A 13,276-nucleotide genomic window follows, 5' to 3' on the forward strand; every position below is an offset into this window, starting at 1 on the left:
TTTCCTCCTTTTGTGCTCCGTTTTATTTTTCCTGAGGGCCATTTATGGCGTTAGGTTGTTGTGATAAATTTTTATTTGATTATTTTCCAACCTGTTTTTACTCCATTAAATTAAACAGGCTGATTTTGTTACTGGGCCTCTAATACTGATATATGTGAATTAGCTATGTTCTGATTGGCTTCCCTGTAAAGAAACAGTTCAGGCTGAAATACCTTCAACATGAATGGGTGGGGCTAAACCGCTATAGGCTGAATAGGTGTATATATGTGCATGTTTTTGTGACATCACCAAAAAATATTCAAGGATTTTGAACAGGCTGTATTTGCAGCTTATGTTTCATATATGGACCATATTGACAGGGGAACAGTATTTAACAATGTTTACATACGATATCACACTGTTTTATTCAAAAAAATGTTTGATATGGGCCCTTTAAGTGATTTCTAATGGGGTGAATTATTCTGGAGTGTGTGACCTTCTGCAGTTCGCTGAACTTGGAGCTCCCCCACAGTAATAACAAAAATTATTTTACACGTTGCGTAATTCTGACACGTACATTTAGGCAATGACATTTCAATCCAGGCTATCAATTTTGCCCCTGAGCTGTTGCAGTGGTAATTTAGGGAAATTACAAAGATATTTTATCCCATTCTAATCAGTAAGGTCTCTTACAAATTGTGTTACTTTGAAACAAATCCAACTTAAATAGTGCTTAAGTCTCTCACGCAGCACTTTTTCTGTGTAGTTTGCCTGACCACAGACCAGTGATTGACCTCCCTCACTGTGAGAACTCGGAGATGATTGTGAGGGTCTATGAGATGCCTTATTTTCCAATGGGCTACTGGTCCAGGCAGATCAACCGACTCCTGGAGGTCTCCCCCTTCATGTTGTGTGGCCGAGGTAAGGCTGTTGGATAGCAACAACAAAAAAAAGGTTAACATGCATGGTCAGACAGCACTCACTAGCATGCTGTTGTAAGTTATGTCTGTTACATATCATGCTTTTCTGGCTTATAAGTAACTGAAAACTATGCATGCATCTTATGTAACATCAACAGTTTTTTGCTATAACTAGAATTTTTTTGCTTGATTTCAGAGAAAGATTTGAGGCCAACACAAATCTACTGGAGGACAGGGGTGTACCTGAAGTGGTCTGTTGAGACGTACTGCCTAGTGGAAACGTATCCAGTGGAAAATAACCCTTCCAGCTTTGTTAAAATCACTGTGCCGTGCTCCCGCAAAGGTGTGTTAGTAAGAATCAATACTGAAACTGATACTAACTGGCTGTGACATAAAATCACTTTTCCTTCTCAGTTTTTTGATTGATTAAGGTTTAGCTTTTGTAATGTTGATATTTTGGTATTATGTTTTTTGTATTTTCGTATGGTTTTGGGGAAATATATATATTTAAAATATATATATTAAAATCTAAAATATATATTTTTAAAATTTCCCATTGAAACTAATAATTTAATGTTAGTGCAGTTATATTATTTCCGTCTTATGGTACGACTTGATAAAGAACAGAATGTATGTAATCTAATAACTTGCCTGGAGCTATTTTACTGGTCAGCACTCACTTGAATGTTGTGGGTTGGATGGGCTTAGATGTTGGCCCACAGATAATTGAAGCACATATAACCAAAAATACAAAAATACAAGCTATGAAGCTAATAGATAAATAACGAGTTTATGCTATATTTCTTTGATAAATATGGTAAATATTTGTTCATAATTCACACAGAAAACCCAAAGACCTAACTGAATTGTGGTTTTGAGTTTGGTCGTACAAGACTGGAGCATAGACGCGGTCAGGGGTTAAAAAAACAACATCAGCTTGTTGACACCTGCTTGTTTCTCCCGAAATCAAGGGTATTAATAGAAAGTAACTGCCTCTACTCTTCAGCGAGGGCTTTACATTAGATGTTGAAACATTGCTGTGAAGATGTGATTGCATTCAGCCATAAGAGCATTAGTTAAGTCAGGTACTAGTGTTAAATGATTACTTCTGGATCACAAATGTCAGTCCAACTCCTCTCATAGATGTTGGATGGAGCTCTTTCACTCCAAAGACCGCAGTTCCAATGCTGGGTTGCTTTATACCCCTCTAGCTGATGCTTGAAATAGGACATGGTAAAATAATCAAACAATTTATATTTGATGCCCTGCAGGACTTAATATTGATGATGATGATGTGGAAGATCAATCTGTAGTGTCTGTTGGCTTTGTAGGTCATGTGTTATTAGGCCAGGTGGTCGATCATATTGACTCTCTGCTGGAGGAATGGTTCCCTGGCCTCCTCACCACTGATATCCATGGCGACGGGGAGACACTGCTGAAAAAGTGGGCCTTTTACAGCTTCAGCGACACCCAGGAGCAGAGCAAGATGCTGTTGGAGGATCTTCTCAAAAATATAGATAAAGGTCTGCATCACCACCATATTCATGCTACTAATGTCAGTGCTCTATGAATTAGTGCCATGGAGCTTTGTGCAAATTTTACTCTAAATAAGTTCTTTTCGGATGTTTTTTTTAGATGGTCTGCTGGTGAATCCAGAGGACCCTCATTGTACATTACCCATCTCTCAGATCTGCCCTGACCTGGTCCTGATTGACCAGCCAGCCAGTACCATGTTGGATCCTGAGGAGTTGGAGATGGATCTCTCCAAAGAGTACCTACTTGGTCAGTAGAGGCCAGTCTCTTTAAGATAATCAGTAGCAATGTCTAGTAATTTACTGCTCTGTTTAATTTGCTAATGTGCTTAAGCAGGTTGAACAATGAATTTCATTGACAGGGACAGCCCTTTAGTAGTTGAATGTGTGTCTTGTCTTCCAGTTGTCAGAGTGTTTTTAAAGCACCTTTGGTGTTCTTATTGTTAAATACATGCTTCTGAGGTAAACTTTGTGGTTTTCTAGAGCATTAGAGCAACTCTAATTGTATGCCCTTTTTGTCTACAGGAGATGGAGGCTTTGGGTCTGTGTACAGAGCAGTATATAAAAATGAAGATGTTGCCATTAAGATTTTCAACAAACATGCATCGGAGCTCTATGTTCATAGACTAGTAAGACAGGTAAGATTATTCACTCAGGTTTACATACTGTAGACTTCATTTAATCTGTGTTAGATATCTCTGGAGCTCATCTGCAGCAATTCTGCACAGCTCTCTCTGAGTTCAGGAGCTTTTGATTGACAGGTAGGATCCCTAAGGTTCTGACAATTAATTAGTGCATATCTGTTGACTAAATCAAGCACTGTGGATGAGGTTTGAGCTGCACAATTGTTAATTTGCATCTCTGAGAAATTTACATTTTAATTACTGTTTTTGCTCTTTACACTGTCTGTCAAAAGTCTGGGGACACCTTGCCACCCTTGAAATTTTCTGAGTTTGATTTTCACTTTTACTTTTTAATGAACCATTTTTCACAGTTGCAGTGTCTACCTGTTTTGGAGGTCCCTCATTGAACTATGTGACATGTAATGTTTATAAAAGTGTTTTTATTGTGTTTAAATGATTTCTGATGTCAAGAAAGCTGCAGTTGTGCTGTCTATCTCAGCACAGTTGTATTTATGGAGAGGTGTAAATTGTTTTCACAGCAGGGGGTTCTCACCCCTCTCCCTTCACCTCTTGCTCGCATGCAGCTCAAAAGAGCGTCACAACATTTCACACAGAGAGCCAATACTGTACTAGTTAATCTGATAACAGAGTCATGTGGAAAATACTTTATTTGATCAAATCCATTACAAATATCTTAATTGATTTCCATACTTCTGCTGAAATGGCCACTGGGGGCGCCTGCAGAAAGAGGCTACATAAACATTGCCATTATACACAGAGGACTTTTGTCAGTTGTTCCTTCATTTTTGCAAATAAAATTGGCAATAGCTACACCTAAACACTTTTTTTGTTTAGATATGTTGTTGCAAAATAACATCAAAAACATACTAATTTGTATTAAAACATTTTGGAACACTCACTGTGCACATGTAGATTATGTGAGTGACAAATGCATTATTGTTGAAATTAACTACAACGGTTGTAAGCAGTTAAGTGTAAGGGGGATAGAGTTATATGAATATGATGTAGAAGTTGGTTTCTCACCCTGGCTGCAGCTTCTATGATGTTTTATCGTGGTGTTGTAGGAGTTAGCAGTGCTGGGAAGGCTGCACCACCCCAGTCTGGTGGCTCTGCTTGCTGCAGGGAGTTCTCCTCATGTGCTGGTGATGGAGCTGGCCCCATGCGGCTCTCTTGACTCACTGTTTGAACACGAGAATGGCAGCCTGAACCGCAAACTGCAGCACAGGATAGCACTGCAGGTGGCAGATGGCCTCAGGTACTCACACAACACATGCAAGGTGTGGGCAATATCACACCTTATACTGTTTCACAATATGCGCTTTTTCTGAGCATATCGTGGATATTGTCAGTTTGTGTAGTGTCGTGATGTAATATTTTTGCCATTTTGCCCACCGATGTGTGTAGATTTAGACGCTCAAATTATTGCGGTTAGGAATAATTATCTGCACACTGTCATATCTCTCTTCCCCTCTCTCTCTCTCTCTCTCTCTCTCTCTCTCTCTCTCTCTCTCTCTCTCTCTCTCTCTCTCTCAGATACTTGCACTCCCGTATGATAATCTATCGGGACTTGAAACCTCATAATGTGCTGCTGTTTACTCTTAAGACTGACTCTGAGATCATAGCTAAGATCACTGATTATGGCATTGCTCAGTACTGCTGCAGTATGGGAGTGAAGAGCTCAGAGGGCACTCCAGGTAACACTTAAATGAAAGGAGATGATGACCCAAACAGTATAACAGTACAGTATATCACCCTTCCCAAGGTTTACATTTACACAAGACAGCTTTTTGTTTGTGAAAGTCTGTGAAGATTGTTATTGCTCATTCTGATTGCTTTCAGCAATAACCTTAGAATTAAAAGGTGTTTTTGTTACTGTTCCTTTATTGTGCCTCATTCAAGAAGCACTCTTGCAGAGCTGAAACACTCCATAGAAATCAAATATGAAAGGGTTGGGCTAAACATTTGTAGGCTGAATACGTGTGTGTGTGTGTGTGTGTATATATATATATATATATATATATATATATATATATATATATATATATATATATATATATATATATATATGAACCGGTTCTTGTGACATCGCAGAAACAAGGAATTCAAAAAGGGCTGTTTTTGTAGAATGGTTTCCATATGTGGACCATATAGACTTGGTAGTGAATGGTATGTTCTGCAACTGTAACAAGGTTTACATAGTACTTTAAACTCCTTTATATCAAAAATGTAAGGAACTGTTTTCCAAACATTGTTCACTACTGTCCACAGGTCATCCATAGTGGTTAAGTTTTTCTTCTCCATACATTTCACAGTGTTCCCCATGAACTGTGCGGCATCTAGCATTATCTTGTAATATCCATCATTTGTTGTGGTTTGAGATATGTACATTCAGTTCTTTTTGACTGTCAGTGTATTTTCAGAACATTTCAGTACTTTGTTTGTCAAATATGTGTGTATGTTTTTCAGCAACAGAAGTAATGATTAAAGATGAGTGTTTCTTAAATCTCTGTGCCTTGCAGGTTTCCGAGCACCTGAGGTCGCCCGTGGCAATGTGATCTACAACATTCAGGCGGATGTTTTTTCATTTGGTCTGTTGCTTTATGATCTTTTGACCTGCGGGGAGAGAATCTCGGATGGAGTGAAGTTCCCTAGCGAGTTTGATGAGATCGCTGTGCAGGGGAGGCTACCAGGTAATGTTAGGCATTACTCTGTATTAACTTGGCAACATTGCAAATGAGGGGCACCCTCAATGTTCCCTGAGATTAAATAAAGGTTGATTGATTTGATTGATTGATTGACTGAGACTAAACTTAATAGACTACTGTATGTAACGCCCCTAGGCAAGTAATGTGTATAAAGAGAATGGCCTTTTTTGGCCCTCATTGACAATCTTACCCAACATGTAATGAAAGACTAATTGTCTTTTTGTTATTTCTTTTTCAGACCCAGTACAGCACTACCACTGTTCCCCATGGCCAGGCTTTCAGAGCCTGATGAAGGACTGTCTGAAGGAGAACCCACAGGACAGACCCACCTCTGTGCAGGTAACCCACTGCACACCTCCAATTTGCTTACTGCCTTGTCCATATAATTTCTGTGTTTGGTTTGTTTATGGTTATGTTCGTCACTTTCTGTTCCTCTGTAGGTATTTGATCGTCTGAATTCAGGTGATATGCTGTGTCTGATTCGGGAGCTGACTTTGCATGGGGTTCCCTGCGAGTGTTTTACTGTCTCCTGTACTGGCGGAGACGTTGGGGGAAATGTGAATGGAGGCGCAGAGGCTAGAGTCTGGATGGGAGGTGGAAGTAGCACCCAGAGACTTGGCTGTATCACATGTGTGGATCTAGAGACTGAAAAAAGCTTCAGGCAGGTAATGAACTGCTTCAGAAATTGCACTTCAGCAGCAAGATACTGCAAGATGCTGTAAAACTTCCTCCTAATTATTTTGACTATATGTATTTTATTTCTCTGTTGTGTCAAACCCTTGAATATCTGAAATGCCACCTTTTATAGGAGGAAGAAAAGTATTACAAACTTTAATGTATATTATTGTAACTAGATATTATTCAGATTTTTATTCAGTAATTTTGGACCATTATACTGGTCCATTCATTATGCAGTGTTTAATTATGTCATGTTATAAGGCTTTTAATATGATGATAAAGCCTTTTCAGAAGAGCAAGACGCTGTTACTCCAGCAAAGGGGGGGTGAGATTCGGACTTTATATTGCTTTCAGAAGGAACTTTGGATGAACATGTTGCTTTGGGACATATAAGGCTGAGTTTCAAACCCAGATTAAGCCTAAGCCTTGACTAAAAGGAAATTCCACTGATTGTTCACCATTAACACTTAAGTAACACTTAATGCACGTCTGGAAAACATGCCCGTCATGTACATGCATGTGTTTCATTATATATTTTTGACAATGCCTGTATAAATCCATTTGTTGTCTCTTAGGTAGTTGACCGAAGCCCTGTCCTATGCCTGGTCACTGTGAGAGTGCCTGATGTGAGCCATGATTGGTTGGTAGCAGGGACACAGCTGGGATCACTGGTTGTTCTGGACACAAGGAATACTGCAGTTTTGCACCGTTTACAGAGTCTAAAGGATGCAGTGACTTCGCTATTCTTCCACACACCCTCTCAGCGCAAGTGCGTTTGCATGTTTTAATGTGTTGTCATTAACAATTGACATGAAATGGATTTTTCATTTCTCTCTGTTCTTTTATACTGCATGTAATTTATTGCTTAATTTAGACTATGTTTATACTGAGCGTAATATTACTTTATGTGTTTTCCTTTTTCTTAGCTGTTTAAAAAAGTACCTATTAGTGGGAACAGCAGATGGAACACTTACCATTTATGAAGATTCAGTCATAAAGGTATTGCTCCTGTGAATTTCCCATTGCTCCTCAGAAAATTTCTCTTTTAGATTACTTTTTATGTGACTCTTGTGAGAACATTTACTGTGCATGCTGTGATAAAGAAGAGCTTTAACTTTGCCTTAAAATCATAACGTTTCTGCTCCAGTAAGATATTTGCTGAATTTTAACAGTTCATTGGTTCGGCTTATAATGATGCCCTCTTTGTGCTCTCTTCTAACCCAGTGTGCAAATGGTGCTCCAGTAAAGGTGGTACAGGTTGGGAATGTGAACACACCTCTGATATGTTTGGGTCTGTCAGGCCACTCTCAGGACCGCAGCACCATCTGGGCTGGCTGTGGCACCAAAGTGTTCTCGCTCACTGTAGACTACAACATCTCCAAGACGGTTGACATCCGGCCCCCAAAACTCTATCAGTATGTAACAGCATGGCTTCCTCTTTTGGAAGAGATACATTTACATTTCTTGAAATGAGTTGTGCAGTGGTAACAGTGTTGGGTATCAAAGGCCGTTCACCTCATGCATTGTTTTTGCTGTGTATTTGTTAAGAAGTCAGCAGCGGTCAGCCAGCAGTGAGGCCTGTATCTCTCGGCTGGTGGTGGAGAAGTATATCTATCTATGTAAAATTGGAGGACACAGTGTAGAGGTGTGGGACAAGAAGAGTGGGAGGTTGATTGATTTCATCGACTGTGTGCAGTTACTAAGGTGACAGTACATGCAGTCACATATATGCACATACATACTCTACTGTTCAAATGTTTGAAATCACTTGTCACATTAATAATTGCAGCTATTTTATTCAATAATAACTTAGAGAATGTCAATTGAAATATTATAAGCTAGACATCACAAGGTTTTTTAAGATTTTTATTCAATATTTTAAATGTTTTGAGAACAAGAAGTTAAATAATGAATGATGTATGGTAAATATCTATTTATAGTCATTTATCGAGACGATATTTGAACACTACCATTCTGGATGATAATTTTATTTAACATTCTCAATACTATACAGCTTCCTCAATTATTAGGGAATTATTGTCATCATTTTGGATGCATCTAACATCATTTCTTTATAGCTTTTCTCAATAGAATCATTTTACATATTCACCTGCAGCAAAACTTACCTTGTGTTATTAAAAACAGTGATGCAGAAATGTCCAGTAAAAGAAGTGATCCAAACTTTAAAACGGTAGTTCGGAGAAAATTTGGATATAAAGCAATTCTTTTGGAAACCATTTAATGCATCATAAAATGTTAGTTTTAATGAACACTTGAGAACATTCTTTAAATATTATTATAATCAATTCTAACATTGCAAAATCACCTACAGATTAATGCATCACATTGCATATGATGCATTGATGCATTTTGGACTGCTATAATTATTCTATGGACTGTCTCTTGTGCCAGGCACAGCTCCAGCAAGAAGACCCAACTGAGTTGTGACATGCCTCGAATGACGGAGTCATGCTGGGCTCGTGTGAAGACCCTGCTGGTGCAGCTTAACGGCACACTGTGGATTGGCACCAGAGCTGGACACATCCTACTGGTGGATCTGTCCACACGTCAGCTGCTGCAGGCAGTCAACCCCAACTGCCACTCAGTACGCAGTATGGCCTCAGTGCTGATAGGTACTGGCTCCACTCTGTCCAGCGGTCACCATGTTCATATGGTTACCTCATTTAACCCTTAGAAGTCAGTTATTGGTGGTGATAACTTTAAAGCGTGTTGTAATTTTATATTATTTCTCACTCGTAGCTCATTAAAGCAAGCACAGGAAATTTGTTGATGATTGAACTTTGATGGGAAGTTATTGTTGTATGGAAAGTTTGCTTTTTGCAGAAAGATAGCAAAACAGATTTTAAAAGTACAGACTCAAACCTATTGGTACAGAATGTAAATCAAATGTAAAAGTAATGCACTGCAGAACTCACTATGTAAATATTTGATCACGCACCTGCATTTGAAGATGTTCCCCTCTTATTTTTTTCTCCTGATCCAATGATGTGGCTAGATCTAATCTTGACAGACTTGACAGATTGAATGCATATTATCTAATTAATTCTGAAATTTCACTGAATACAGCATCCCTGGGATTTGTTGCCTTGGAAACTGTTTCATTTTATCTCATTTTCACTTGATAACATTTTTTGTCACTGGATAATTGTGATCTGTCCATTTATATTAAAACTCAAATGATTTTACATATACGTTACACATTCTGTAAAACCCAGATGACAGATTAATGCAGGATTCACTATGGTGGGACAAGATGCCCCTTTTTAAGTTGTGCTACAAAACCAAAATTGACTATTATTCCAGTTAATTTCCCCTAACTGTTTGTACGGTTATATATAATCGTCCTGTTCTAAACGAATGCACAATGCAGATATGTTTTAGCTTTACAGTAAATGTACATTATTCTTGGGCAAGGTGGCAGATTTTTCTTTACTGTCCCCTACAGCAAATAAAAGTAAGAACTCCTGACTGCTAAGGGTTAAGTCAGTAACAATCAATTTTTCTGAGCTCTATTGTGAACCCCTTTTTCAATTACTTGTATAGTGCCTGTTTTTCATTTCTATGTGGTTCATCTATCTCTGTGCAACACATATGTATTTCTGTGTGTTACTGGCTATACCATTCCAACTTAAACCAAATCTGTCTAACATGCAATAATACAAGGCAAATTATTAAACACCATTTACCATTGCAGAAACACAAAGCCGGAAGAGAGTAATTCTGGTGTTGGGCCGACGCCTTCGCATGTCTCAGGACCAAATTAAGACTTGGTTAGGTAAGAAAATCTGAAGCTGTATTGCAGTTCTTTTCAGTGAGTGGATGAGGTTTAAACTACCTTTTACATTCCTTTTTTCTTTGCCTGTGTGTCAGATGAGGACTCTGTGCTGATGGTGTGGAGCAACTCTCTGCCACAGGAGGTGAAGGAGCTGAATGCACACTGTGAGCTGAGGGCACAGATCACAGACAAAATAAGAGAACAAGCCCACGACCAAACTTCCTCTTTATCCTCACATTACTGCCACAATTAAGCCCAGTATGAAACACCGCCAAACACTTTGCTGTCCACTCTGTTCTGAACTTCACTGCCACTTCATTTTCATACAAAAAAGGGACCTGTGTGTGAAGTCACTGCTGTTGGTAATTTTGCACAATTAAGGGAAACTTTTTTCTAAACTTGTGTTTAGATTTAGTGTACATTAGTTTTATTTAGCATTTAGCATGGAATTTGGTTACTGTAGTTAGATATATAGGCTGGTTTATCTTTGGAGACAAAAGCTGTTGAATTCCAGATGGTTTTTGCCTTCGGTACATTTTTATCTGACATCTATGTATAAATGTTTGACGTACACCAACAATTATTCAGCCTTTTGTCTAAGGAGTTTAGGTTAGTTGAAATGTAGTTCAGCATGTTAGTTTTACACATTAGGAAACAGAATATTTTGCAACTGATAGGTCCCTGGTCTCAGGGAGGATTATAGGAATGCTAACCAAATTCAGGAGGGCCTTAAAATGAAGTGTCCTTGAGCAAGGCATGTAAGTCTAAGTGACTCCTGGGTGCTGCAGTATTTATACCTCGTGTCTTCCCCACACTAACAGGGCGGCCCTGACAGAGAATGGAAGGCTAAGAGGCCCTACCTGAGCCTTAACAATTCAAAAAGACCTGACTTCTGATTATATGTTGTCAGCATTAAAAAAACACATCATCTTACACTACATGGTATCTGAATGTTTTGAAATATTGTGCCAACATAACTTTGTTTCTCCCCTCCCCTTACACATTACTTTCACATGTATACACTACAGTACATTTTCTAAAGGGATGACAATCAGGAATTGTAATGATAGTATATCTGTGTTAGAACTACCTTTTAAAGAACTGGAATTAGCCAAAGAAGGAGAATGCAAAGCCTCTCATTTTATTTATTTTAGTAAAATAGTGACTGCATGTCACTGTGTCTCATGGATGTAATTGTTCTGTGAATGAATAGTGAATTGATTTGTACTTGCTGTGTGACACTTGTAAGTTGACATTATGAATGTTTATTTTATTGTATTCTAAAACAAAATGTAATTAAATTGTTTTGTAAAGCAAGTTGTTTTAGTCCTTGGAATGCTGTGTATAGTAGGGATACTGGACCAGTCAAAATGAAGACTCAAATGAAGGAGGTGGAAGGCCCTCCACACTGCTCTTCCCATAAAGGTTTAGCAGTGATTAGATCTGGTTAATGGGGGCTTAATAGGGAGGCCATGGAAGATTTAGCTTCATGAAACTACTCTTGAATTCGTTTAGCAGTCTGTATGGGGGCATTGTGAGGAGAAAGTGTTTGTACCATGGTTTTCAATAAGTCTTGTAAAAAGGCCTTTTTAATCAATATATAAGCATACAGACCTAGTAATTACCATTAAATGGTTGTTTATATAACCTTGTGGATCTATGATCATTTTAACACTTGCTTTGAAGGAATCAGCTGACAAGTGGAAACATAATCTGGATGTGGCAGAAATTATGAAAGACGATGCGTCAGACCATATGACTTTTCCCTCATGTCCAACCCGGTTAAGTGAGTTGGTTAGGCCACAAGTGGTTTACAAGCTGCAGCCCTGTCACAAGTTCTGGCTTTGTGAAGCATTTCTGATAGAAATGCTGATTCAAATTTGTGTTTGCAAAGAAAAAATGTGTGGTGTTGTGAACTCTGATAACCGTATAGCTGACTGGAATTATAAATGACTCTGTTTAATTGTTTTAAGTCTTTTTCCACTGTGTTCCCATTATTTTGTCCACCCCACAAATAAACCTATGTTATAGATGTAGTTTAGTAAGAATAAATCTACTCTAGCCACACACAAACTTCCTACTCGGTTCCTACTGTAGTGCCACAGTGGTCTTTAGGGTGAGATTTTCTGGTTTAAAGACTAGAAATCTCCCTTCTAATGATGTAGCTCGAAGGTGGGAGGAATTTTTGAAAAGCTACAAGTGCTTTGGGTGGATACTTCAGGGTGGACTGAGCAGTAACGTTACTCATACAAATACCTAACATGACAAATAGCATATTAGCCCTCAGAGGCCCAAGTATTTTGTGCATTATTTATTTTTTTCCTTTTTAGACTTTTTAGTCAGCTTCTGATCATAAAAACAGCAATGTTCTGGGGTAATGTTGTGATTTTAACTAAGATATTGTGGCAGAGCTTTGGAGTAAATGCTTTTTTATTGAACACAGCAGCAAGCGAGAACCATGGCTGCAACTGACATGGTCAAGATAGCGAGCAGGTCACTACTAGCCATACTCTTTCTCCCAAAGGCACTAAAACTGCATCCACGCCCAGCATAAATAGACACAAACAACACGTACATATCTTTGAGCTAAGAACAACAGTCTATGTTCAATAAATGTCTCGCCAACGCAGAACTTCCCAAGACCCTCCTAGCAAGGCTGTTCTGCAGCTCCGCATGGCCACGCCTCCCTCTTCCCAACACACACACACACACACATATATATGTGTGTGTGTGTGTGTGTGTGTGCGCGTGTGTGCGTGTGCACTGCTGTTGTTGTTGTTTGTTGTTGTGTGCATGTGGCATGTGCTGATGGTGTGCTCTTGTCTTGGCCTGTGGGGTTAATTCTGTGAGATGTAGTTTTTCTGACATTAAGTCAGACGTAAGCATAAATAGCGTGCTTTAAAATCAGTTGCAACCTCACTTTACAGATTTACGGATTACCTCATTTTACATATTATTGCACTTTACAAATCACCTCATCCTGTTCCTGCTGTCCCGAGTGCCCGACCCTAAAACAGCGCAC

At 38.8% G+C, this 13,276-nt stretch overlaps 1 protein-coding gene across 4 annotated transcripts in view; it reads left to right on the forward strand.

Moving 5' to 3' along the window:
• The window catches only part of lrrk2 (leucine-rich repeat kinase 2), a 32,495-nt gene extending 20,988 nt beyond the window's left edge, over positions 1-11,507 (forward strand). For 2 of the 4 annotated variants that reach the window (XM_036575987.1, XM_036575989.1), the window contains exons 35-51: positions 746-900; positions 1,096-1,242; positions 2,231-2,422; positions 2,535-2,681; positions 2,957-3,069; positions 4,140-4,330; positions 4,609-4,769; positions 5,595-5,765; positions 6,019-6,119; positions 6,221-6,445; positions 7,034-7,227; positions 7,385-7,457; positions 7,683-7,873; positions 8,007-8,162; positions 8,871-9,091; positions 10,174-10,254; positions 10,350-11,507. In XM_036575987.1, the coding sequence (XP_036431880.1) occupies positions 746-900; positions 1,096-1,242; positions 2,231-2,422; positions 2,535-2,681; positions 2,957-3,069; positions 4,140-4,330; positions 4,609-4,769; positions 5,595-5,765; positions 6,019-6,119; positions 6,221-6,445; positions 7,034-7,227; positions 7,385-7,457; positions 7,683-7,873; positions 8,007-8,162; positions 8,871-9,091; positions 10,174-10,254; positions 10,350-10,507 (2,677 nt within the window). In that variant the 3' untranslated portion in view covers positions 10,508-11,507. The remainder of the gene's footprint in view (positions 1-745; positions 901-1,095; positions 1,243-2,230; positions 2,423-2,534; positions 2,682-2,956; positions 3,070-4,139; positions 4,331-4,608; positions 4,770-5,594; positions 5,766-6,018; positions 6,120-6,220; positions 6,446-7,033; positions 7,228-7,384; positions 7,458-7,682; positions 7,874-8,006; positions 8,163-8,870; positions 9,092-10,173; positions 10,255-10,349) is intronic. The other 2 variants (XM_036575988.1, XM_036575990.1) reach the window with 1 other exon arrangement.
• The last annotated feature ends 1,769 nt before the right edge of the window (positions 11,508-13,276 follow it).

This window comes from Colossoma macropomum, unplaced genomic scaffold (genome assembly GCF_904425465.1).
Source record: "Colossoma macropomum unplaced genomic scaffold, Colossoma_macropomum, whole genome shotgun sequence".
NCBI classification, from domain to species: Eukaryota; Metazoa; Chordata; class Actinopteri; order Characiformes; family Serrasalmidae; genus Colossoma; species Colossoma macropomum.